Source organism: Gymnogyps californianus, chromosome 11 (assembly GCF_018139145.2).
Source record: "Gymnogyps californianus isolate 813 chromosome 11, ASM1813914v2, whole genome shotgun sequence".
Taxonomy (NCBI): Eukaryota; Metazoa; Chordata; class Aves; order Accipitriformes; family Cathartidae; genus Gymnogyps; species Gymnogyps californianus.
Window position 1 is genome coordinate 22,491,900 of NC_059481.1, and position 27,851 is coordinate 22,519,750.

At 42.0% G+C, this 27,851-nt stretch overlaps 1 protein-coding gene across 4 annotated transcripts in view; it reads left to right on the forward strand.

Moving 5' to 3' along the window:
- Positions 1-27,352, forward strand: part of SMAD3 (SMAD family member 3) — a 74,805-nt gene extending 47,453 nt beyond the window's left edge. The window contains exons 2-9 of one of the 4 annotated variants that reach the window (XM_050903013.1): positions 9,277-9,470; positions 10,350-10,489; positions 11,192-11,264; positions 13,100-13,150; positions 19,528-19,740; positions 21,122-21,259; positions 23,615-23,759; positions 27,222-27,352. In XM_050903013.1, coding sequence (XP_050758970.1) covers positions 9,277-9,470; positions 10,350-10,489; positions 11,192-11,264; positions 13,100-13,150; positions 19,528-19,740; positions 21,122-21,259; positions 23,615-23,759; positions 27,222-27,345 — 1,078 coding nt within the window. In that variant the 3' untranslated portion in view covers positions 27,346-27,352. Of the gene's footprint in view, positions 1-9,276; positions 9,471-10,349; positions 10,490-11,189; positions 11,265-13,099; positions 13,151-19,527; positions 19,741-21,121; positions 21,260-23,614; positions 23,760-27,221 lie in introns of all 4 variants that reach the window. The other 3 variants (XM_050903012.1, XM_050903015.1, XM_050903014.1) reach the window with 3 other exon arrangements.
- Positions 27,353-27,851: the final 499 nt, after the last annotated feature.

The following is a 27,851-nucleotide window of genomic DNA, read 5'->3' on the forward strand; positions in this document are numbered from 1 at the left end:
CTTGAAATAGCTGCTTTTCAAATTACAGGAAAAGCAGCAACATTTTCACTATATAATAAAGAAAATAACAGCAATGAACCTCGAGTAGCCTCAAACTATTCCAAACAAGATAATTGGAGGCTGTAGCACAGTGTATTTTTAGTTATATCTGCTATAAAGTAAACATGTTCTTTGCCCAGGACCACCAAAAATGTTTCCATAAGAAATGTTGGCTGTGTCCCAACTTGATAGAATGCACAAACATTTGTCTAAGAAGTCAGTTCCGACTCCTGGTATTTATATGAAGTTTCTGTTGAAGGCACTGGCAATTGTATATATTGTGAAGGAGAGTCCAAGGCCTTAAAACTGTCATTTTTCAACACTCACTATGATAATCACTTTTGCTTTTGTTAGCAGACATATATATTTGGGGCAACAGTTCTTGGTGTGAGACTTATATCTGAACATTGTGCAGTACATCAGTTTCTTTTCTCTTTCAGCAATTAAGAAGCATATTCTTTTCTTGGTTCTTTTGCTCTGATTTTCTTTGGGCTATATCAACAGCTGATGCTAATTTGCAAAGCTCTCCTGACTTCAGTGAAAATAGGAAGGTTTTTTCCCTACAGTATCAAGAAGCTGCATGTTGAAGCTAGATGTTAAATGTAAATCAGTATAAATACCGTGGAAGCTAACAGAATAACTGAGTTTTACAGCAGCTTCTTTTTTTTTTTTTTTTTTTTTTTTTGATGGCTGGCAGGACCGTGTGCTCCAGTTATTCAGTCTTTCTTGAAATACTTTTGTTTTGAATGCACTCTGTGTTATGGAAGATTATCTGAATCTCTTTGGCATTTCCATCCATCCATTTTCTCCTTATGAATCTCCTCTGAACATGCAAATACACAGACCCATCAGTATGCCTGGAATCTCCTCGGAGAGAGGAAGTTGCTGGTTCAGTTGGATGAAAGTGTGTTGGGTTTTGGATTTCGTGATTGGAGTTAAACACGGGATTCTGGGAAGAAATGACGAGCTCATATGATAAATGACTTCAGAAAGGCACGCTCCTTTTGAGAGGGTGAGCTTCTTACTGTGTCCATTTCCTCCACCCCCAGTCCCCTTAAGGCTCAAGCACAAATAAATTCAGATGAGTCTGACACAGATTTAGGCAAATATAAACTTTGCTGAAATAAATAAAAGGACTAGGACTGCTTAGAAAAACCAGATTTCAAATTTAGAGGAGTTATGAAAATCATGCAAGAAGTCACATTTGCTCCACAAAAGGTAACTGGGAAAGGGCTTGGATGCGATACCTTCAGAAACACTTATGGCCTCAGATTCCCCTTACATCCCTTATTCTCTATCAATTTCTATTTATGGTAAATTAGTAGTAGTGACTTAACACATTCTTACTAAAATAAAGCTTGCCCTATCTGCCTCTTGCAGTAATAACAAGGATAGTTAGGGGGTTTTTTACCTTGCTTTGCTGACAGCTGTGGGCTTCCCCAGGGTAGAGGGGTACCGTCGGAGACATTTTAACTGCATAACTTCGGCTGCAGTTATTAGAAACTGTGTCTTCAGTTCTGTGCCTTGCTGGGGAATTCATTGCTTTCCTTTGAAGTGTCAGTAGGAGAAGAGTGTACCTTTTCAGAGAACTGCCCAAGTGCAATTGGACAAGTGTAGATGGCAGAAATATTGGGAGGTATGTTAGGAAGTTTAGAACTGGGTTTATGATTAAGCCTTAATTAAGCATTAGGATATATTATGTCCTTTCTGGGGTAGGAGGGTGAAAGACATGCATGGTTGGGCCTCTGAAGTATCTATCTTCTGTGCTACTGGCTATCAGAAAAAGGAGGAGGTGAAAGAGATGTAGGGGCATATAATTACAAAATGGCTAAAAATAGAGGAAAGGGAGCTGGGTTTATAGGCAGTAGCCAATATCCTGTAGCTGTGGCATAAGCAGAAGTGGTGTAAATAACAGAGATAAGTAAAAAGTACAGAGGAAAAAAATAGTTGGATCGTTATACTACATGACAAAACAAGACCTATCTGTAGCTTTAAAGAAATCTAAATTAAACTAGGCTGTTATTTGCATGCCAGCAGGGAGTAAAAGCGGACACAGCTCGGAGAAGAGAGCTGTGGAGTACAGGACAAGCAGAAGGCGGCTTTAGAGAAGCAACAATGGACAGACAGTTTATGGTAAACCAATAAAACATACTTATGTCTGAATCTGAAATTAGACTCTGAAAAATATGGTCTCAAGGCACCTGCTAAAGAGCTTAGCATTACTGGAATCTTAATAAATGACTCATGCTGTCATAATCTGATCCTGACATCAACTCTCCGTGCTGTATTTCTTCAGCTTTCGAGTGGGGGAAGGGGAAGTCTGCAAAGCCTTAGTAAAGACTGAGAGATGTAAATAAGCAGTTAGAAGCCCACACAAGATATATTGGTAATTTCTGTAGTCAGCTACTTTTCAAACCCAGAACAAACGAGACTTGAGTAGAAGAATTACGCAGCATCAGAAGAAATGGGAATTGCTCTTTACCTTTAAAATCTTTACCTGATACTGCAGGCTGTAGATTCTAGCAGTCTCTGTTCAAGACTTCATGGCCAGCAGATGCATGGAGCTGTGCCACCCACTGGCTGTGATCCTGTGCTTACCTGTAAGTACACACGCAGCGGTCCGCCCAGAGGGTGTGATAACCTTTGCATGGGTTCTTAAGCTTTGCCCATTGCTTCATCTTCGTGCCTTTGCCGCTTCTGCTCCTGTTAGCAACTCGTTGCGAAGGTCAGAAGCATCTGAAGTTAGGTACCGTCTGCAAACGTAGAGGAGTTGTGTTTTTTTCTAAATCTAAAGGATGGCTTTAGTGGGAAGAATAAGCAGTCCAAATGAGAGAGTTACCAGCACAAAATAGCTGTGATCTTTGATAGCATTGAGGTGGTGATGAATTCCTTATTCCCGGTGTTGGCTCTGACACAAACTTTTCTTTTGCTTTGGGAGGATCATTTAACTTCATTGCTTCGGGGGCAGTAGAAACTTACCCTCTCCATAGAGATGTGTTGCAAATTAGATGTTTGTTAATTCTTTTAATCTCCTATAAATTTAAGTGCTAAGTAGAAGTATTAATTATTAGTTTCCTCTATGGCAGTGTGATAATGTGCATTGCAAACCTCAGTTTGACGCAGTTACTTCTATTTCTAGAACTTGAATGACAGTACTGGTAAAACTGCACCAGAAATTGGAAAATTTAGTGATGCTGAGCAAATTAAGGGGAAAGAGATGGCAAGGGATCAGCTTTTGAATTACAAATGTGCTGCATGGGTCATTTTTTTTATTCAGTGTTGTTCATTTGGCCAGTATTCAGGGAAAGTTGAGATTTTATCCAACTTTTCAGTGAAGCCCTGTGGATATTGCAGTGCTCTGCACACAAAAGCCAGATTCTGCTATGAGAATAAATGCTTACTTTCCTGGTGTAGACCAGATGCAGGGCCAGTAAGGAACTACTTATCATGTTTTGTGCTTAAGAGAAAATCACAGCCTGTGGCTGTAGTTCTTGGTGCATTTTAGAGCATACTGGCAACTTATTTGTCATGGTTTTAAAAACCAGCTTCTGCTCGTGGTTTTTAATAAGAACCCCTTGGAAATGCGTAACTTAAACTTTTTCTTCCTGGTTGTTTTTCTCTTTTCCTTACCCCTTTTTGCACATGCTGGTGTTACTGGATACTTGAGCTTTCAGGCATTTTGTTCTCTTGGAAGATTAATGACAGGGATATAAAACTGATGGGTTTTGCAAACAGGAGTGTGTGTGTGAACGGTAAGGGGAGGGAATGGATCTCTGATAGAGTAAATCTGAACCTTGACAAAACCCCCCTGTAATATCTTATTGCTTATATCAGTTTGCTTAATTTGCACTACTGCATTCTACTGATTTAAACTTTACTTTTAAAGAAGGAGAATGGGTGCAAGAAAGAGTTTCATTACCCATCTAGAGGAAAGATAGCTGCAAAATGTTCAAAGAGGAAAATAAGAAATAACAAGTACATCTTTTAAAGTGTGGGGTTTGGTTTTTTCTTTCCTGATTCAAGATCTTACAAATTAAATCAGATTTTAGAAAAAAACAAAAACAACACCCAACACCCCCCCCCCCAGCAACAAAAACAACAAAAAACCCAACCCCAAAACAACCCAACCAAAAAACCCCAATCAGGCCTGGAAATCAAATTCCTGTTATGCAATGGAATGTTCTCCTATTTACTCCTTACTCTTTTTCAGACAGTTACAGAGGATTGTTTAAAAAAAAAAAAAGCTTCAGTGTTTCTGTCATTCTTTTTTCCTCCCTTCTCTGTTTTTGCTATTAAGAGTCACTATTGCCCTTTGTTCTTTGAGCAACAGTTGTCTGGACAGTTTGGAGTAGCAGTTTCATGTGTTAAACTATCCTAGTAAATGGCATGCCACAACGTATAACGATGGATCAATCCTAAAGGTGTTCAGCCTGAGGCGTTTTTTGTTTGTTTCTTATGGACGCTGCAATGGTGTCCTGACCATGCCTTATGCTGTTGTGCAAGCAATTAAATTACCTGACTGCATTCCTGGAGTCTTGTTCTCTCTTTCTTCATTCAGTATTTTTCAATCTCTGGTTATAACTGCCCTAGGTGTGGAGTAACGTCTCCACTGGATACCTCTTGATCATGTTTGAATGCACCATATTGTAACCCTCAAGCCTCTGGCTAACTTCTCCTTGGGCATCTTTTACCAAGCACTGAGTCTTCTGAGCTGTATTCTACATGGAGGATACGGGTGCACAGTCATTATCTTTATTGCTAACACCCACAACACGGGCTGGGACAAACTTGCTGTGAGGCATCAGTCTGCTCTCCCGCCCCAGCACAGCCACGCAGCAGATCTGCTGGCCACATTGTCGTCATTCCGGTGGGGAAGTGCTGGTCTCTGCCGTTCTTCTCAATGGGCTCATCCTTGACATCGCTGAGCCGCTGTCTTCCTCCTCTCTGCTTCTTCTTTGTCTTGTCATATCAGGACTTTGTTTTTCTGAATCATTGTTGAATTCATTTCTTTGTTATAAACCACTGCTAACTGGTGTCAGCTCAAGCAATCTTGCTGTGTTCTGGCTTTGTTTTTACTTTATCTTGCAGGCTCTGATAGCCTACATGCTCTCACACTCACAGGCGGTGATAACTACAGCTCATCGTATTTCCCTTAGTAAAACAGGCTTGTGGATCACAATATTTTCTCATTCTTATCTTGCAAGTTCAGGATACATGCTAGTTACAAAAGATGCACTAGAACACCCTCTGGCAGTGAGAGTCTGCATCACCCACTCGGTCTAAACATCGACACTGTGTGAAGAAGAGCTCTTTACAACTTTTGCTATTTAATCCTGCCATGCAGTATAGAGACACTTTGAAGACACAGTGTCCCACCAAAATAAATGGTGCTGCTTTTGGAGAGAACCATCCAATACTGAATTTTTGGCCAAAGAAGCTTTGGTATTTTTAAAAGAAATCCTGTTAGGTAGTATGGGATAATAAATGTATCAAGTCAGTTGTACAGAGAGATCTGCTCAACACAGGCTGGTTAAAAGAAAGGTAAGAGGGAGGAACAATTCAGTAACCCAATGGAAATTCTGGTGCTTAGATTCTGCTAATTTTAATGAAGCCTGGATGTGCTGAGCCCTCAGGTGGTTTGGAGAATACTTCAGCCTTCAAGATCAGACTGTGCTTCAGAACAGGACCAAGAAAGGGTAGAAGTTGTACGTGCTATGGAGTTTATTATCAGATTAGTCTGCACATGGATGTGAGACACACACCTGCTGGGGTCATCCCTGAGGGCTGTGGACTCCAGAGATGGTGAGCCAGTCAAATGCATCCTCAGCTGTGATGCCTACTAACAAAAGTATGTACTAACTCATCTCGCACCAGCTTTGGGCTTTCATCAGGTTCCTCCAAGAAATGTTACAGCCTGCTAACCCATGAAAAAGTGGATAGTCTTCTGCCAAGTTAGAGACCTGAACCAGCTTGTGGTGTGATGCTGAGGGGACAGGAGCCAACAAAGGAAGGGCGGAGATGAGATAGGGCAGGACTGTTGGAATGGGAATGTGTTGGACAGGAGGAAGAACATCTCACCAAGGCAGTGCTAGTCCCGTAGCTTGGCGCAGCTGCCCTTAAGACTGTAGCCTAGATCATTTGCAAGTAAGATGACTGAGTGCTCAAGACAGTTCTTGTGCTCGAGCAAGTGTTTGCATCTACGAATGAGCGTTCAGTTAGCTAATAAAGACGTGGCAGTTGACTGTGGTAATTGGAGTGCTGTATCTACACAGAAAGCTGCCTTTAGTAGAGCAGAGTGTTTGCTCATCTTATCTTGTGTCCCATGTCAGCCATACCAGTTATTTGTTGCTTTGGAGAAAATACTCCTTGAGGGTTGACGCAGGACAGCAGAAAGAAATAAAGCTGCCCTGTTACTTAGCCACGTTCTTCCCAAGAACACGCAGACAATGTTATTTTGTCCCAAGTCCCTTAACAGAGAGCCTCAGGAGAGATTTCACAATCATAAAAATGTAATTAGCCCACAGGGCTTTGGGGAAATACAATTTCTTTTACCTTATCTTCTTATTGGGGGGAGAGGGGAGAAGGGGAGGTTATTATATTTGAAAATAAAACATATGGCTCTGTCATTTTAAAAAGTCTTTTTAGATAAGGTTGTAGAGAAGTCTATCTCTTCTGCCTTGTAGACAGCGTTCATGCCATGAGCAGTGGTAGATAGCAAGCACAACACGTTTCCCACAGCGTGCAGTCTCTGCTAACAAAAATGAGTAGCTGTGATACTAGTGGTTGAGAGCTATGCTATGCTTTTAGGCTGGTTTTGGTTTAGCTAACAACTGAAGCTGTTCAGGATTTGGGGACTGCTCAGACAACAGTGACTTGGTGTCTCTTTCCACTGTCTCCTGCAAGAACTTTGTCGGCGGAAGGGCTCCATTAACCTGGATGGCGAGGGGCACTGCATCCAGAGAGTGAGTCAGGCATGTGGATGTACTGGCTCATCTTTTGTAAAGACTTCATAGCTTTTACCAAGAACCCTGGGGTGATGGGAAGAAGTGCACTTTACTCTCCAGCTGACTGGGAAGTTTGTTGTAGGTGTAAAGAGTTTCTTCTATCCTGGGAAATGTAGGGAGAGACCCATCCTTGCAAGTAATCCCAAAGTCATACGCACTTTGTGTTAGTCCCTCCATCTCAGCAGCTAACCTCAACCCAAATCTATCTGTGCTGCTGTGATGTCCATCTGCTGATGGTGACTGGGAACAGTAAGAACACTTGCCACAGTTGTGTCTCCTGTGGCATACTTGGAATAATCTCTCTGAGTCTTCTTTTTTTCTCCTTTACCCTCACTTAGATGCAAGATATCCTTCCAAGTGGGCAAAGATGTTTGAAAGGGGAACAGAAAAGCAGTCCTGTTTTGTTCCTTGTTTCAGCCTATTCTCTTTTTGTTAAATGTAGTGAATATTTTCACACTTTTGGTATATATTTTTTTAAAATTTTTCCAAACTGACAAGTTTTGGAGTCACATAAGTCAAGTCTTGGCCCCGTTGAAATCAATACCAAGATTCCCACCTTCCACGGAAGATCAGTTCTAGACACTGGCGACCTCCTTGTGAGTCTTCCACCTGGGAAGACCGATTTCTGCTTTCCTGTCCTCAGAAGGAGCTTGGCATAAGAACACACTTGGAAAATGTGCCGGATACTCAGCTGGTTGGTCACCCTGTCACAGAGCAGTCTGAAGAGTGAAGTCTGAAGAGAATGCGTGACCCATAAATAACAGGCACAATATGAAGAAATACATACTATAAATACGTGCTATAAATAATAACTGTGGGCGTTGTGCATTTTTCAGGGCTGTAATATACTTGCAGGTTTTAGGTGTTTTGTAACCTGTACCAGCAAGTCCCTCAGTGATGGCATAGACTCCTTATATACTTCGTACGTAACAGTTATATGACATGTTTTCCTGCTCCCCTAAATCAAGTGCTTGTCAGTAATAGCTTGAATCGGTTGTGTTTTGCCTTCCTCGTTGTTGTAGCAGTGTTTACAAGAGGTGTGTGTGTGTTACCAAGCTCTGCCAGAGAAGCTTTTGGGAAAACTCTCTTCGGGCAGCCAAGACTAGCGCAACCACTGTTTGAATAATTGTTTGTGTGTTTTGGTTTGGTTTTGTTTTGTTTTTCTAGATTGGCTGCCAACTCAAAGAACCAAGGGAAATAATTCAGAGTAAAATTTCAATTTTCTTTTTTTTTTCCTTTCCTTGACAAATTAAAAAATAGAAATATTTCATTTCACCATACCCCTGAAATGTTTCATTTCAGTCATTAAGAAAAGCAAGGGAAATGAAGGGTTAGACTTCAAAGAAAGTGCCTGGGGGCAGTTCCCGTTTAGTGGCTCAGAGAGCGGAGCCCTCATTCAGGATGGAGGATACCCTGCTCCAACTCTTTCCTCTGCTGGAGAGGACTTGAACACGCTTGTCTTGCTTCCCAGGAAGGTTTGCTAGGAACAGGCTATTCTGGAGTGAGGATAGGATTTGGTGAAAAATGAGTTGGAGGAGACACGGGCTAGATGTAAAAACAAAAGTAAGCAAGGGTGAAAAAAAAACTATTTTTTGCTTTCAAGCTGCAATTTGGAAAATGAAACTGGAAGCCTTGCTTGTTTGTAACGTTCATGAACACTGTTTAAAGAAAAGGTATATACATCAATTTTGGATTATTTTGTCACAATGGAAGTTCATGTCTCTCCGTATTTTAAAAGTCCAGTTTTACTAGCACATATTTTAAGATGTAATACCTTTACATGCACGGCGTAAGTTGTTGAGAGCTGTGCAAATGGCCTGTTCGTTAGGACACACATAAATGCTTAAGAAGTACCACTAAATTGATGTCTTCTTACTTGCTGTAGCTCTTGTCTCTGCCTCCAAATTAACCTCTTTTCAGAAAATTAATAAATCAAGAGCAGGGCTGTTATATAAAACACACATTTTACAGTTTTCAGAGATAACTTCTTGGCCTGAAGACTGGGACCGGAATGCCTCCTTGCAGCACTGTCCCAGCAGGTTTCGGTGACTAGCACCTTTTGGGATTGTGTCAGGACACTGAGTTGGCTGGGCAGCCTATGCTTTGAGCCTCGTGCTGAAGTCTGCAGTCTTCGCATTAGGTTCCCCCGTGTAGTGTTGGATGGGATGTGGTCAGTACTACACACGTATTAATGCCAGTCTAAATTGCTATCATCTTTCTGTTCTGACTGCAGGTCATTAGATGGCCGGCTGCAAGTATCTCACCGGAAGGGTCTTCCCCATGTGATCTACTGCCGGCTGTGGCGGTGGCCAGACCTTCATAGCCACCATGAGCTGCGTGCCATGGAGATGTGCGAGTATGCCTTTAACATGAAGAAGGATGAAGTCTGTGTGAATCCTTACCATTACCAAAGAGTGGAAACCCCAGGTACTGCTGGCCCTACGTGTGGATGCCTCAGCTTCTCAGTACCAGCATAAGGGATTTATAAGTGCATTTCAAAATTGAATAAAGCAGCAGGCATAGGGTTTTAAAACCAAAGTCTATCTATTATTGATGGTAATCTCTTACTGTACGCAATAGAATAATTTATGAATCTGCACTCAGGGGGGAAATACCATTTTAAATCGATAAAATCCAAGTCAAGCAGGTTGCATTGTTGCCAGGTTCCTAATGTGGCATTGTGTGCATGTAAACAACTCACACATGCAGTAGATACAAGTATGAACTACAGCAGATTTCTGTGCATCCCTAATTGTTGGTATTAAATTAAGGATAAACTTACTGTTATGTTGAAGTGGATCGAAGACTAGCTCCCAATACAATTGACCTTCGTGTTCTTGAAGTCTCCTCCTGCCTCTGAAAGAGACTTTCATCTGGAACTGCAGATAGTTCTGCTGCATGTCAGTACAAATCTGCAGAACCAGTCTGGATGTTTATGCTAATCCTACCTTGCTGTTTCATTTTATGTGAAATTTATTCCTTTTGAATTATGTGGCATAACTTCTTTTAAATCATTTTTCAAGATGACCTGTTTCTTTGCCTTAGAAGGGGAAGACAGACTAGGTGTGTTCAGATAAGCACGTATCCTGTCCCCAGCTGAGGTATGTTAGGAATAGCATCTTTAACTGCTGCTTTTATTTCAGAAGCAAGTATCAAATTGTGTCCCTTAATTAGCGACTTTGATGTTGCATGTATTTAAGGGTGTTACTCCAAACTGGTTTCTCTTCATTTTCTAGGGTTTCAGTCATTTTATTTTAAAGCTGTTAACGTTGCTGTTCTATGTTTTTTTCCTTTCCATTTGTGCAGTGTTACCTCCAGTGCTGGTGCCTCGGCACACAGAGATCCCAGCTGAGTTCCCGCCGTTAGACGATTATAGTCATTCTATTCCAGAGAACACTAACTTCCCAGCAGGTATCGAGCCACAGAGCAACTACATTCCAGGTACCGTATATCTTCCATACAGCGAGCGGAGGGAAAAGGGTCATATTGCACAGTGAATCGTGTCTACGTACGCCAAGCTGGATGACTGGAAAGTCTTTCTTTCCATCGTTACTACGAAGCTAAGGAGTGGGAACCTATACAAAAATAGATGAAAGCTGTAAATGTAGACACACAACAGTGCTGTTTATAGTTTTGTTTTGTTTTGTTTTCTTTAAACTCACCTCTTCCCTTCAGTAGTGCATAGTCAGTTTATTGTGGAATCTAAAGCTGAATGTTCCCTTAAGTTTAGATTTGAATGAAATTCAGCCATTTTAATTTGAGTAAAACTCTCTAAATTTCTGATGGAATTGAGCTCTTCTATTTATGTATCTCTTTTACAAGCAATTTACACCTTATTTGCATGGACAAGCTATGCAGCTGCACACCAGGAAAGGAAAAATATGTGGACAGAAAACTGTCTACATGGCTTAAAGTTTTATGGGACTGAAAAGTCGGATTTTTTTGTTTCCCCCCTCCTCTGTTATTCACAAATATGCTATGACTATCATCCTGGTTGTGCCAGCTCCTCCTTTCAGCAGCTTGAGTAAGAAAAGTAATAAAAAAGAAATTTAGCTCCTTGTGAATAGCAAAGTAAATGTTTTTGGTGTCTAAAGTCCATACTTTGCATCCAGTTGCAATGACAGTATGATCATTTTATGCTTCTAGAGACACCTCCTCCAGGCTATTTGAGTGAGGATGGAGAAACTAGTGACCACCAGATGAACCCCAGCATGGATGCAGGTAATTCATCTTTTGCCATTTGCTGCAGCTTTCTAGGTCATATCAGAGACTCTTTTAAAGTTTTTCTTTGGGGCACTGAAGATCAGATGGTGGTTTGAGGTATTTTATCCCTGTGGGAGTGCAAATGTAGCCTGACATCTCTCATAAAGCACAGGGCTGTATGTTTTAGAGCTGCTGGTGAAAGGTATAGCATGTTCCTGTTCTCCCCAACATCCATCATTAGATACTGCTAAGCAGGAGCCTGAAACAGTGGAGACACATCTAAGGATGATAGTTTGTGTTGTATTTGCGTCCATGCATCTGCGTGCACGTGAAAATTTTGCACGTAGCTGGCACTTTTCTGCAGAGGCATTTTTCTGATCGCTTGGTTGTTTACATACTTAAATGTCCAATTTAACTATATTTGAAATGACCACTAGCAGGTTTGTTTTTGAATGGGTTTATCATTTAGTGGATATATCCCAAAGAAAGTTGAAAGTCTGGGTTCTCTCTCATTGCCAAGAAAACAAGTAACCAGGTTTAGAATGAGCAGCCTTAGTGTTCATGCTAACCTGTATCAACACTTTAAAATTAAACGTGCAGGTCTCATCTTTCTGGGAGTGACTGTTTAAGGCATCTTGTTGATCTGAGTGGTGTCACTGCTTGTAAGAACCACTGAATCAGACTCCGAATTCGTAAAACTTTTGCTTGAAAAGCAAAAACACATCCTTGGTTAGAAGGGCTGATGCTTTACAAGAGGATATGCAAATACACGGCACTTATATAAAGATAGACATGCAGAACCTAATTAATGCAAATACTGCACACAAATACCTTGGTTTCTGTGCATGTCTTCAGCTGTAGAGCATACGTGGGATTCTAAAAGAGGGATGACTGATTTGCAGTCTTTCACCGCAGTTGTACAGATGGAGGAAGGCAGTGTGGGTTTGTTTGTCTACATCAAACATAAGCCTATTGACACAATCCATTTTAGTGCATACAATTATTGGTAATGTGGTTGACATGTGGAATGTATGTATGGCTTTTTGGAAAGTGGACTGGAAGAGGATTGGCCTGGAAGATGCTATAAATACCCAATTTATGTTCAAATGCTATATCCCTGCCTTCAGATGTTATGGACTTCCCTCTTTATAGAAAAACATTTTAAAGAAACCAGCCAAACTCAGTGTGAGAGGAAAAGAAAAAATGGGCTGTACCGTGGGCTGTACCACCTGTCTGCATCCATGTGGCATCCAGAGACTGTGGAAATTGCTCTGGACATCCCAGTGCAGATATTTGAAATATATGCACAGAATTTGTGGACCAAATTGAAATGACTGGGGATAAAATTCTGACAGTTGTTTGGTCAGATCTGTATAGCTTGATCCAGTACTCCATTGTCCCAAAACCAGTAAGATTTGTTGATATAAAGTGGTATGTTTTCGGCTGTTACGAGTATGTTTTGTGCCTAGCAATGTAAAATCAAGCTCTTAAATGCCCAGCTAACTGGGTTTGACTGTAGCTGTCATGATGGTACCTGGAGTTTTGATAACTGCAAGTGAAAGTAAAACAGACAACTGCATGCTCAGTTTTGAAAATTAATGGGTTAAGCTTAAGTGAATGCATTATGAAGATGCTTAGCAGTATTGCAGATGTGGCAAGTTGATATAAGTAATAGCATTTGGAAGCTCATGTAAAGAGTAATCAAGATCAGAGAAGCTGCTGGTGTCACAAAATGAGACTTAAGTGAGAAGTGGATTATCCCTCCAACAAGCCTGGGCAGCACTGAAGATTTTGTGCAAGTGTTTTCCCTTGTGCAGATGCCATACTAATAATTATAATGTCTTGATTTTCAGGTTCTCCAAACTTATCACCAAACCCTATGTCTCCAGCACACAATAATCTGGGTAAGCATGTGATCTTGAGAACTGTGTGTAATTACAGTCAAGATAGTGACATTTTAATGGTGATGTTATTTCTTGAGGTTGTGCACTTTTGATGAGGTTGTGAGCACTGTTGATGTTCCTTTCTGCTAATCCTCTTTACTGTGATAACAGTGATTCATAGTAGCTCTATAAGAAATAAAGACATCTGAACTTACATCAGAGAGTTAAATAACAAACCAAGAAATGTTGGCAGACAAATACCAGAAAGAATGAGTGAAGGACTGCAGCAAAAATACACTTGTTTGATTACATGAGTTTGCATGGAACATCTCCGTCTGTTTTGCTGGTGGTTTTGTGTTCTTGTATTTTTAAAGGACACAGACTGAGGTGAAATTTTGTCTCCTGGGAAGTTACTTTGTAAATTTGTAGTGCTTACTGGTCTCTTTTACAATATACCAGAGTGCCTTGCAATTTTTTTACATTTATTAACTCGGTGTTACATTCATTATGGGGCAGATGCTGCTATCCGCATATTGTGGACAGGGGGCTGGGGTTCAGAGCGACAGATTTGCCTGCACTGCTTCGTCAGCTCAGGCAATCGTCTGCTTGATTGAACGGCAGCAATTGCATTACATCCTCATGTAAACCCAGCTCAGGAGCAAACCCATGTCCCCAGCAGAGCGAGTGTGCAGTTACACAGCACAGATAGGCATGGCCTTGAGGGTTTGGGTGGCAGTGGCTGGGGACTCCTAACAAAACGACGAGTGCTGGGATGGTGTCAGACCACAGGGTAAGTCTACCTGAGGGGCATCCCTGGACCGCCTAGGGATAAAGCGGCCCAGAGCCCTCATGTCCCAGTGCCCTAAACCACTGGAGCAACTGATGGCCCGGGTGTATAGGTTATTATAGCACAAAATTGAGCATGGACTGAGCAAAGTGGAGGAGGCTAGTTGGTTGGTGCTCAAATGGAACATAGTCCAGTCCTAATAGGCCACTGCTGTCACTGATTCACTCCATAACCTGTGGACAGTAAATAGGAGGAAAGCTGAAAAAGAAGGAATAGCAGGTGAACAGGGCCTTTACCTTTGAGAGTAGTAACTAGAGGTTTTGTGGCTATCTCTGAACCTCTGTTGTCTTCTCAAATGGCTCTGCCCTTTATTTTCATACCTACAGACATAAAAGGTCTGATCTTCATCAGTTTGAGCTCTTACCCTATTTGAAATTGCTCTCAACGGTCTGTCATAAAAAGCACTCATAGCTCTGGCTAGCTGCAGGATCAGTTCTCTAAATGCTCATTAAGCCAGCAGACAGAGGCCACTTGAGATTACTCTTGAATAACCATAGCCATAAAGTTTACATATGCTTTTAATCCTGGCACAGAGTACTTTGACACTGCTCCAAAATTTGTCAGTCGTTGGCTGACTTGTGGATATCTTGGGGCTGTTGAAGAGGGGATTTCTTTTCTCTTCTTTTTTTTGCCTGGGTGGTTTTTGTTTTGTTTTGTTTTGTTTTTAAATTTGGGATATATTGCCACAGTGCCACTAAGTTTTTATTTGCTTTAACTGTTAAAGCCTAAGAAGAGAATACATGGCTGACTTATTTTTATTTCCTTTTTTCTTTTTTTGTTTGAATCCATTATGCTCCAGTGTGCTGCCTAGGAGTTGATGAGAATTTCTAGCAATTCTTTTCAACCTAAAAATAAAAAGCCAACGACATGTAACAAAACCAGCCTGGCAAGTTGACTGTGGCATCTGCCTTACATAAGGAAAAAAGGAGTTTCTAGGAAAGAGGCCCCAACGCATATCCTTTCTAACAAGGACACTGGTTATTAACACATGCTGCTCAGCTGATGGGCCTGTCAGATGTCTAATGTGCTGTCTGGTGACAAAAACTAAGTAGGAGCAGGTGAAGCTGGTTAACCACAAGGAATCTCTTTGTAGTCTAAGGAGCAGACATCAGAAAAGCATTTTGACTTACCAACATTAAAAGATAACTTCAAGTTTTGCAAACCAAATATTTATTGCTCTTAGGCAAGAGCTTCCACAAATTAAGAACTTCTTGTCGCTTTTAAAAATTTTATTGTAAATTTTTGCATGTGAGGAAGCTACAAAATAATAAATGAAATGGCATGTAGCTGAGCAACTCTTAACAACTGTCAAACGACAAAGTTGCCATCATCTGTACCTTGTAGATGGTATATCTAAAGTAAGGAGCTGCTTATAGCAGTGCAGGTGAGAACACCAGCAGCCCATCAGACCTTCAGCCTGATGGTCTCTGCAGCCCAGAAAGGGGTTGCATAGGCTGTGAGAGCAGAACTTCTCATCTTTGCAGGTTCTCTCTCCGGTTAGAAGTTAGTTGGTGGCTGGAGGCCTGCAGTGCTCCTGCTTTTGCTGTGCTATATAATTCTGTGGATAAGCAGAACACTCCAGTATCTAGGGCTGTACTTTGATCTGCAGAAGTTTAATCAGGCTTTCTCTGTATGTTTGTTAAGAAAATCAAATAGAAATTTAAAAAACACAACAGTGTGCCATGAGGAGAACTATCAGCAAGCTCTCAGCAGCAGAGTGCGGTGGGCTTTTGCAGTTTTGCCGTTAAGAAAATAATGTCACAATACTGATGTCCATTTATTTGACCAGAACTACCTGAAGCTTTTAAGACAGTTTACTTTGTGTAAGCTGAACTTTGGACTTAAATCTCATGGCCATATTCCAGAGAATTACAAAGGCAATAAACTAGCATGAGGCAAACCAACTAGGACGATAGAAGCAAGGTTTGTTTGAGGTGCAGTGTATGTATTTCAGCATAAAGCTGTAAGACTATAATATGGGGTTGAAGGAACTTAGGGAGTTTCATCTTTCCATTCACAGGCACAAAAGTGTTGCAAGGTAACATATCGGGATTTGTTTTTCTCCTTTCAGCTTGTGCGTTTGATTTGGAAGCATTCTAGTTTGGGTCCAAAATTTCAGTTGTCACACATAAGCTTTAAATGGAAGTTATAGATATCCAATGATCTCCTCTGTATTACTGAAATATGAACTGGAGAAAATACAGAAAACAACCAAAATGAAAGGAGAGTTGCCAGCATTATGTGGACATTCGGAATGAAGTCAGGGAGTTTATGCTGGCCAAGGGCCAGGCCTGAGGTTGCATGCGTATTGTTATTTTGGAGTGAGGCAGTCCCTTGGTGTACAGGAAATCCATTGTCAGTGTTTGCGCCGCAAAAGACTTGATGCAAAAGCTGTAAGTGAAATAAGCACATACCCTATGGTCAAATCCATCAGTAACATAAGCCTCTCTTACTCTTTGTGTCGAAACGCTATTTCCCAAAGCAGTGAAAAGATAGCCTTTCTCAAAGTACAGAGGGGAAGGGAGTATGCACACCTATTTATCTTTTTGTTTCTGAGAAAGGAGTTAGAATTAATGTGGCTGCAACTAATACACTTGGATAACGTATATCAGTAACTTCTGATATACGTTGTGTATCAAACGCATTAACTGAAACTAGGATAACAACCGCTTTTATGCTTAGAGCACACATTGTAGAGAGTGCAAAGCAGCTGGCAGATTTTTTTCCTCTGCAGCTGAACAGATAGTACTTTCATCTTGTGGGGAAGATGCAATATGGGTAGCATCCCAATATTCAGTGGATGCTTGTGAAAGCAAAGCTGTAGTGAGTCAAGATTGAAATTGTATGGAGACGATTCAGGCAGGATTTGCTTGGTTTTAATGCATCATGTTTTAGTTGACTGTGTGACCTCAGGATTCTTTGGCTTTAGCTGAGCTCCATTCTCTTACTTTTCCCCAAACAGTAAATCCATAAATTGAAAATGAATGTTCAGGACAGCTCTAACACAAGAGGAAACCTGCCCATCCCATGACAGCTTAAGCTGAAGCCTAAGACCACAAATCGCAGGAGAAAGCAGCATTATTAAAAGCTTGGTTGCATTTTTTAGAGACAAGTTTTTCTTCAAAATAGGATTTGTTGGTTTGTGTCTTTCCTCAAGTTGCAAATATGCCGGAAATAAAATTTCCGTACATCTTTCAGTGGGGAATCCACAGTCCCCTTGAATCGCAACCAAGCGGAGGTGGTTTCTGAAGGAAAGGACCACGAAACCATAGAGAGCAATACAGGCTTTGGTGTTTTTATAACTTGAATAGTACCGATCTGAGGACATTACTTAAGGATCAACAAAAGTTGATTTGATTTTTCTGGAGCTGAGCAGCCTTTCAATTAGAAAGGCGCTTGCTGTGGAGTAAGACCACAGTCATGTGGAACACAATCTGTTTTCTTAAGTGGGTGGACACACCTTAAGAGACTGATTAGTGCTGGTATTTGCTGTACCTCTATACAAATTGCACTGGAGTCCTGTGAATCCCAGAGTCAGTTACGATGTGTACAGATTACTGCTGCAGGCCACAACTGCTGATTGATGAAATGAGGCTGGTATTGGAGAAATATGCCTGATGTGGCCGTTTCCAGTGGGACAACCAAATATGTCATACAAGAGAAAAAGGCAGAGACAGTAAACTTGTGTGACTCTTGGATGTGTTCAGTATCATCTGTGCATATCAGGAGGGAGGCTTGCTTTAAGCTATAAAATTGTTTAAAATGTGACGAAACGGCAGGTATGCTTACCAGATCTCTTAAATTGATGTAGCGACCCCTGTTCTATTGAGCTGCCTTCTGTTAGCTTTCGTTTTGAGCATTATGTCCTTTTCCGTAAGAGGAAGATATGCTTTTGCTTTTGTGGGTGTAATGTGTGGAGGAGAGCAGGAACATTGGGCTTTGCTTGTGATAGAGCATTTTTCTTTCGGATGATATAATTAAGGAAAGAGAGAGACTGTGAAAGAAGCTGGGAATGGGTATAAGCTCCAAAATTCACGGGCTTTGAAGATCTGCTAAGGATTACAGAATTCCCCAGATGCACTTCTATTCAATTCCTTATTTGCTGTCAGCAAAGCTTGTAACAAAGCAGAAACCAAAGGTTTTTTTCTGGTTATTAGCTACTTTGGGAACTCATACACCAGAGTAATGTAGAGGAAACCAGCATGTCTTTTGGCTGAAGCCAGGCTGCTTCAACCTGTTTCTAAAGGTTACGGAGTAACAGCAGGTACCAGATGAGAAATGACACTCAAACCTCTGTAGAGACACTCTCTTCAGTGTGAGAGGAGGCTGGGATGGTAAAAACCTGTCTTTGATTTTTTGGAGCTGATCTCTTAAGCCCCAGATTCGCCTAAGCCTTGCAGGAGCAACAGATGGGAAAGCCTGTGGAAAAAGCTGGGTTTTGCTGCTTGATGTTAACTCTTTGGCCAGATGGGAAGCTGTTCTGTTCTGCTTTTAAGCGCCATTTGAATGGGGATGAAGTGATAAATTAGGGGGGAGGACTGGAGGGAATTCTTCTCTTGCTTTTATTTCTTGCATTGAATGTGGGGAATAGAGCACTTATCAATTAGCTTAGTCTGCTTTCCACTTCCTCTGCTCAGCAGATTCTTGGCGTGCAGCAGGACTGGGCACCATCTAGTGCAGTATTTCCAAGAATATTTGACTTGAGCCTTCCTCTGCTGAAATCTCACTGGCTTCAGTGGGAGCAGTTAAATCATTCGATGCCATTTGAATGTCCCACTTTTCATGCGTATGAAGTATTGTCTTCCTGAGACTGCCTCAGCCTCAGTCTGCTCATGAACTTCGGTGCTTTCACTTTGGTCCGCAGGCTGAGACAAACCATAACCCCAACAAAAAAGATGTGCCATCGTCTATTGGGGAAATGGATTTTCTTTTGATAATTTGAGATCAAGTGCACTGGAAGAAAGTATCTAATTTTTAAATCACTTTGATGCCAGTATTACGTACAATTTGGTGCATACTGCAGACAAGTCTACTGGTTTCGTCAGTGCTAGAGAGTTCATAACAGAGTCAGTAAGAATGAAAGTTGGACTTGCTGTCTACTCGGTGTGAGTGCACAGCATTAGGGTTCTGGAGACCTGTGTTATTGAAAGTGGGTTTGTGGTCTGCTCTTTCTAAGGTTTTCTGTTTCTTCCTTTCCTCTCCTTTTCTTTTCTCTTTTTAGGGTACTGGCTACCTAAAAGTGATCCCACATTTCATAGTAAAGCTAACTTTGTTTTTTAAATTTTCTCCAAGTATGAAGATAGTTAAGTGACATGCCACTTGCTAAGTGACTAATATCTTTGACTATTTGTGATTGTTCCATGTGCCAAAAGCTTCAGGGTTGATGTAACTTTCTAGCTACGGTCCATTAAAATCTGACAAGTAATTAAAGTTTGGTGGTTAAAGTGAGCCCAATGAATGAAGCAGAAAAGTATTTCAAAATGGTCGCTTTTTTCCATCCCCCCTCCCCTTCTGAGGACCTGTGATTCATTTTGCTTTTTATTTTGTGCAGATCTGCAGCCTGTTACCTACTGCGAGCCAGCTTTCTGGTGCTCGATATCCTACTATGAACTCAACCAGCGAGTGGGAGAGACTTTCCACGCCTCTCAGCCCTCTATGACCGTGGATGGTTTCACTGACCCATCGAATTCTGAACGCTTCTGCCTTGGTTTACTGTCTAACGTGAACAGAAATGCGGCAGTGGAACTCACAAGACGACACATTGGTAATTTCTATTTCCTTGTTTTAGTCAGTGTCTTTCAAGGTGGAAGGTGGAGACCTGCATGTAAAGCTTTTTATTTAGCTAATCGGCATGCAGCTTGGTCAGTTTTAGAACACTGTGATGTTTGAATATCCATGGTGTTTTAGCATGCTAATCTTCCATAAAGGAACACTAATTGTATTTTTTCATAAAAGTGTAATAAAAAAATGCACTGAGGAACACTAAAATTGCTGCATGTAATAGAGATAGAATTTAAACTTTTACATGCACTCTTCTGTATTTGGATGGATGTTAGTGATAATCTTGTGTATTCCTTTTCCCTCCTGCACTATTTTATTTTCTAACTGACTGTTCTTTTATAAATGGAAACTTAGTTCCTTGATTTTCATCTCAGTTTCCGCTTTTCCTACTTATACTGCAAGGTAACATTCAATTTTGTTTTCAGTTAAACTTGCGCTAAATAGAATATCCCAGATTTATGCAATTTTAATAAAAGGCAAAATTGCTTATGCTTTGCTGTGTTTTCTGCTGACTTCTATCAAGAATGAACCTGCTTTTTGTCCTGATTTTGCTCCCCTTTTATACCCTTTCCTGAGCAGTAAACTTCATACCGGAGGATCTTCCCTTACTCGTTTCTAATGTGATTTCTAGCACCAAAAAAAACCCAACCGTAAAAAACCCACCAAGATTCGGAAATCAGTCTTTAAATTCAGCAGGCTCCTTATGCTCTATGGAAGAAAGAAAGCAAGATATTCAAATAGGAATGTAAGACCACAGCAAATGTTTATTTGAGCAACAAAGATGTATTCCTGAAATTTGTTTCTTTATTAGCTGAGATTTTAATAATTTATGTAAACGCCTATGGGAAATGTATGTTTGTCCTTGTATACAATGTAATCTCACGCAAAAGGCAATGATATGAAAATGTTGTATAATTTAATTCCAAATCACAAAGTAAATAAACAAACAGTTGTATCCAGCTGCGATGACTTTCAGAAAAGGTTGAAAACCATATGTTAACTGATAGAACATTCATATGGAAAATATCAGAGACATGTATGTTTGGAGTAAGCAGGCTGTGAGGTGGTAAATTTATGCAGTCCAGGCTGTGATTGACAGAGGGACTGGAGAGTACAATTCTGACTTTATAAACTGGTCCTCCTGCCTTCCTCAGCTTAACTCACTCACAGAGCAAATTTATTGCTCCCTAATGGGAGTACCCAGTGGGCCAAAAGAGGCGGTTTTCATTTGCCATCGTTCATAGTTTAGCTGCTTTTTGAGAGCTGCCCAATGCAGAGGTTGTCTACGTCTCTACCAGCTCTTCTTGCAGATTTTGCAGGTGATTGTTCTAAGCTAAACCAGAACTGTGCCATGTGTTTCCTAGGAAGAGGAGTAAGACTCTACTACATTGGCGGTGAGGTGTTTGCCGAGTGCCTTAGTGACAGTGCCATTTTTGTCCAGTCTCCCAACTGCAACCAACGCTACGGCTGGCACCCAGCAACAGTTTGCAAGATTCCACCAGGTAAGGAAGTATGCCTTATCTGTGATCCTACACAGGCTTCGCCTTTTGCAAACGGGGACTTGCTATGGAAAGCGAGCTCTTTGTCAAGGTAGGCATGGATTTGCCGACCTCTGTTCTTGACAATAATCAGAAACTTGAACCCTATTATAAGCGGCTTGACAACTCGAGCAGGGCATTTTTTATAGCATAAAGGATGAAGGTACTGATAAAGGAAGCTCCTATGTATGCTCCAACAATTGCTCGCACTACATTCATACAAATAGGAAGAAACAGTACTTCAGGATCTAAGCAGAACTAAGAGCAGGACCTGCCACGTGTTCTGTGCAGTGTTTTATCAGTCCATTATTGTATTGTAATTATCTGATAGTCGTGTTTATAATTTGTTTGTACCTTTAAGTAAAAGAATATAATGTAAGAAATTTTTCTTAATTTAGATTCACCCAGAATAGATTTAAATTGTTACTTTTTTCTGTTCTGTAGTAAAACTTTCCCCTCCCTTTGTGAATTAGTGTTATTCTAGGGAAATCGCGTTTGCAGGCACCTTGTTGTTCTGGTTACAGTAAAAGTATGCTGAAAGATTACAAGCGAATTTATTGCATCTGTCTAGGAAGAAAATACTTTTTTGTTAGATACGCGCAAAAGAGCTAGTATGAGAGGATGCCATTCGAAAGGGAATTTAGCTATTTAGCTAGGCTTACGAAAGCTAACTTTTTTTACAGTTAAAAGTGTGTATATATTTAAAAAACAAACTTTTTTGTTTAGAAATATTTGAATAAAGGTTGTCTTTCGTTTGAGAAGAGGTCCATACACTGCAAGCTCTGGCCCATCTTAACGGCTTTCCTTTCTCAGATGCTTAGGAAGCAGCTGCCAGTGTTGCAAACATGACTTAATTCTCCAGCCACATCACAAGAGTCCACCCCAGCTGGAGTCAACATCTGAAGACATAAACAACCCACATTTCCACTGTAGATTCATCTAAGGCACATTTTTTGGACTCCAGCTCTCCTCACTTTTGCCGCAGTCTTTGGCTGCCTTCTCAGACTCATCTTCAAATCTTTGCTGGGTTTGAAGCAACTTCTGCATTCTCTTGTTGACAAGATCAAGTCATACCCACTCCTCCCAGGCACAGTCGTGGAGAGGCCTGTTACCATCCAGTCCTGAAGTCTGAACAGCTTGGCAGTCTGATCCTGATCAAGTTTTTTGCTTTCCTTGCCGTAGCTCTTTCTCTGTCTTCAACTTTGCCCTGATGCTCTCACCCTTCTTATTTCCCCCCCTTAGACTGCCTGACACAGCTTCCCTTCAAACTCTCTGCAAGATACATGGCTTTTGGGCTGTGCTTTTTTTATGGTCACAAAAATGGGTAGTTGTTTCTGCAGCTGCTGAGCCGTTGCATGCGGTTACACTTTGCTATATGCAGTTCGACCCAAAACAGATGACAGTATGAGTCCAGCCCAAGAGAGCAGGCTCAGAAGTGATTTTTAGAAAAATACAATTCATCACAGCCCAAATGGTTGTTTTTCAGACTTGGCCCATATGTAATCCCAAATGAGCATTAGTTGCATGCCAAGTTTCAGAGGTTGACTTGTTTCTGGTTATCTGGGAGAAAGCAAGCATGGCAACACTTCTGCTAAGAGTTGTGTATTTATTTATTTAAACTATGAAGAATGTTGTTATATTTCACCTTTGTCACCTAAAAACAGTTGAGTAAGTTGTTCTCAGTCTTTTAGCTGGGACTGAACATTGGGGAAAAACTCCAGTTTTAAAGAAAAATTCTTTGGTGCATGATAGTTCCATTTAAGAGACGATTATAGCAGAAGCAGCTCTGCTTTTTAACCCTGATAACTGGTTTCTGGCTTGCCAGAGCAGTTTCACTTCAGAACTTCTCCATTACTCCTGCTGATGGACACCATGTAAATCCAACACCAGTGAGTTCCTATTTTTAGCCTGTGCATTCCTTTCTTTCAGGCCCCGTAGCAATTGCCGTTGTTAAGTGTTACAGTCATAGTTAGGCTTTTAATTACAATATGAGGGAAATGATTGTAAAAGAGATAGAAGGAGGTTCCACTTGAGGATCCCAAGTCTGGTCTTGTAGATCGCAATCTACTGTCTGGGCACTAGCATTCATCGTTCTCTGTCCTGTAACATGGTTTTCTTCCTTTTCAGCATATGAGCTGTGGAAATGTGGCAACCTTGATTCCTTTTTCTGAAATGCTGTGTTTAAACAGTCTGTGTATAGTATCACATGGTCTGAGGATATGGGAAAGCAGCATTGAGTTTCTTTCCATCCTCAGAAAGAAATGGATTTCTTAACTAGTTAAACTAATGCCTTGTTCTTGTCATGTTCTTATTTCACAGGATGTAACTTGAAGATTTTTAATAACCAGGAATTCGCCGCTCTCTTGGCTCAGTCTGTGAATCAGGGCTTCGAAGCTGTGTATCAGCTGACCAGAATGTGCACAATTCGAATGAGCTTTGTCAAGGGATGGGGAGCAGAATACAGGTCAGGCCTTTTGAATGAAACTTTGCAGTACGCTTGTGCTTGCCATTGCCACTCCTGTATTTCACGGCCTAGGATAGTGTTCTGCAAAGGTTCTGTACTCAGCTTTTAAGATGGGAGGAATTAGCCCTGTATCTCTTCAGTAATGCAGATAGGTTGTAGTTGTTGAGAATGTGTTGAACTCGTCTCTTGTTTTTCCCATCCTATTTGTGTAAAACATACATCATGTGGTATACCTGGAAGACCACGTGTATTTGATCACAGTGTTGTATGAACCAAGAGGTTTACCTGAAGCACAGTAGATTAATCCAGACGGCCTGTGTAGGAACTACTACATTTTTTGTCTTAAAATTAAATGTATATTTGATAGTTTGAGTGTCTTATGACTACACTGTATCAGGACAGGATCAGTGTGAGTGCTTCCTAATAGATATGGGTTGGGTTTGATGCTGCTTTTATCAGGGACTAATGGGATTAAAATAAAAGCAGATTGGCTTGAAAATTTATATTTGGAAGAACTGGTAGAGCTGCTGCAAAATTATAGTTAAATCTCCTCATCCTTTCCTTAGTGCTTGTCATAGAGCAATTGCTTAAATGTGACCAGAGGCAGTGGGAGAAAGAGGGTTACTATTTTTCCCAGTGAATATTGAGGACAGAAAAAGGAAATGCAGTAGGGTCTGATGTTTGGGATCGATGATGTGGTTATTCTGACAACACGGGGACAGTGGAGACTGTGAGGGATGGAGTACTCCATAGCTTGTGTTGCTGTCGCTCCACTGCATTAGCAAGCAAACGTCTCTAAGTAGCAAAAGGAGTGAAATCAGTGTTTAATAGTACAAGTAGGAGAGGCGAAATTCGTTGGAAAATGAATGTCGTTTTATGAGAGAGAAAGCTGGCAAGGATTTAAGCCAAATGTGATTTTGAAATACTTACTTAACTGTGTACCCTTTAAATCTGTGGCCTTGTTTGAAAATCTGGGGGCAGTCCCTGCCTCCCGCAGCAGCAAGGCTGTCTGCCGATGCTCCCCTTGCACAGCTGCCTGCAGCAGACGGGGGAGATGCCATAGTATCAGCTGGAGCCTGGGCCCTGCACGTTACTCTCCCACTTTCTTCATTTCTCCAGATGTTTGGAGTCCATTTTGTTTTGAAATTGTCCTGCACCCGGGCCAGAGCATTTCAGCCCTGGCTCGCAGCCGCGGCTCGTAATGAAATCCAGATGAGCATGACTTACGGAAAGTCAACTATCTCATTAGAGTATTGTAGTCAGTGAAACCCTACGCTCACGCTGACCGCGCCGAAGCCGCTCTCTTGCTCCTTCATTTCCTTGCCACAAAATACTACATCTGATTGCCTTTGTCAGAGCACGTTTATTTGTTGAACTGATTCATATATGAAAACGTTACTGTGGGAGCTGCATCCAGAGCACTGTTCCAGTGATTTCTGGTTCAGCTGCTTAGCCTTTTGAGCAGTCTAATTGGTGGGGTGTTTAGTGCTCTTGTGTGCCAGGGATTTGGTGGAGGGAAGGGGGGAGAAGCCAATTGCATAAGCAGCCTGTGATACGGAGGTTCTCCTCTGTCCAGCGAGAGCCCAGTGGAGCAAGCTGAAGGCATGGAGAGCTTTGAGGGTTTGCCTTTCTGAAAGGCTGGAGCCAGTGTATTGGTGATCTCGGTGGGAAGGCAGAATGAAGTTTGCCATCACAGATTTGCAGAGGGCAGAAGTGCGGCAGCCCCACGGGTAGTAGGTTTCTGTACAGTGTTGCTGGGACAGTCGTTGGACTGCTCGGTGTTAGGCTGGTTTCAGGCAGCGAAGGGGAATGCTCTGCATTAAGGGAGACTAGTTTCTCCTGCGACCTAAGAGGTTTGTGTGCTTCGCTGAAGCTGACAGAGCAAGAGGTGCTCTGCTCTCCCCGTCCTGCAGTCCTCCTGCCCAAACCGCTCACAAGACACCCTTTAATGCAAAACACTTACCATTAAGTCGCTGTGTAGGACAAGCCCAGCCCGTACACCCACTCTTGGGGCATCGCCTGGCCTGCCAGCTCCTGTCGGCCGCGCCTGAGCTGGGAATGGGTGGGGTGCCTTCAGGGAGCTGCTTCCATTTTCAGTTCAAAGGATGAGAGAGATACAGATTCATCAACGGAACGGGTTACAGCCCTTGGCCAAAGCCTTGCAGAACCGTACCCCGGAGCCCCGCTCCTCTGCCCTGCCGTGAAGGGGCAGGGATGGCGGTGGGAGCGCAGGGCAGCCCCACGGAGCAGAGGGCCCCCTTTTCAGCAGAGGTTTCTCCCTGGGCCCCACAGACTTTGGCTTCTCCCTCCCACAAACAGATTCCAAGGACAGCTTCTGTGGGAAATGAGGGTGTAAAACAAGGCTGTTTCCAGGCTATTTCTCTCTCTCCGTAATCTTCCTCCTCCACAGCAGCTGTCCCTGCCTCTCTGCCTGGAACAAGACTTAGGCCATCCCTCGGCAGAGGAGGGAGAGCCCCTTGCCCTGTGCCTTGGCCTCCCTTCCCTTCCTTTCCTCCCCATCTCTTCCTGCTTTACCATCTGGAGACACTCCATGGGGTCTGGCCTCAGGGAGAATAACAGAGAGGCAGATATAAGAGGGGGAAGGCGCTTTGTGGCAGGGGAAAGTAAAAGCATGGCGTGCGCTGACCCAGCAAGGCATCCCCCTCTACTCTCTGGCCACAGCCGCCAACTCTTGAGGGATTTTAAAACACATGGTTTAATACCACGTTTCTGCTTTTCTGATAGGTTTTGCAGCTTTTTACACTCTGCAGCATTTCTGCTGCTTTTGAGGCAGCTGATCAAATGCAAATCTGTTGGAGTGCCCCGTACACAGCATACGTAGTGTAGGGTTCAAACCTCCAGCGCATCCTCCGAAGCCATGCGAAAAGGATGCTCAGCAGCAGCTCTGGCCGCACAAGGGAGAGGGCTCCGCAGGGCTGCAGGAGGGAGTCTGAATGGCTGAGTGGTGGTCTCTCTCCATCACTTCCACATTCTGCTAAAACCTAAAGATATGGTAAAAAGAGAATATCCTTGTCTTATACATAGAGAAATTTAACATATTTGGTAAATTGCTTATGTTGCTATCTAATTAGGAGAGGCAAGGTCTGCAAAATAAAACTGAAGAATTTTGCTGAGATAAACACCTTCCTTTCTCTTCAGGGAATCAGATGCTGCCTGTTTTCAGGAATCTGAGTAGTAAATAGGTTATATAGTGAGTTGCTCCTTTGGGATCATAAGAAATGTAAAGAGAAAAGGTAGGGGTTTTAAAAGAAGTTGGCAGCATAGGCCAAAAGCGTGTTATAGAGGAGAGAGACATTCCTTTGGCCCCACATGCAAGACTATTGTCTAAGCAGGAAAGAATGCTTCAGTAGCTGTAAAACTTTTTCACATTTGTAAAGTTTTGTAAGTCACATTTATGTTCTTTTTTTTCTTCTCTCCCCCCCAACCCCTTCTTTCTTGTAGGCGGCAGACTGTGACCAGTACTCCCTGCTGGATTGAACTGCATCTTAATGGTCCTTTGCAGTGGCTAGACAAGGTCCTTACACAAATGGGCTCCCCGAGTATTCGTTGTTCCAGTGTCTCCTAAGGAAACATCTCCTGGGGTTGGGTGGGGGGGAATAAAGACTCTGGAAAATGGAATTGGCTTAACCCTTAGCAAAATGCATAGTGCATAGTAAACAAATTCCCAGTTATTGAAGTGATGAGAAAAAAATCTGCTAAAAAAAAAAAAAGGTGGGTTTTCTTTGTTTTGTTTTTTAAACTAAATACCCATTTAAGCCACTTCCACTGAAACTGTTAGCACTTTGGTTACAATGCTATGGGCCATTGCAGTTAGAATTTGAAGCTGAAGTTTATCACAGTAAAAAACTGGACTTTGTTTCAGCGGAGAGAAGCCAGTGCTCTGCCTCCAGCCATGTCGCGCCTGTCTGGCCGCTCGCTCCGTGCTGTTGGGAGCACGCAGGAGCCGCTGACGGCTGGGAGGAAACTTTCCATTTGCCTCGCACAACTCCAGGCTCGTGTCACGCAGCATCTCTGAAAAGCCAGATACCGTGGGACATTGCGATGACTCTTGCGCATGCATTCCTGTCGCCG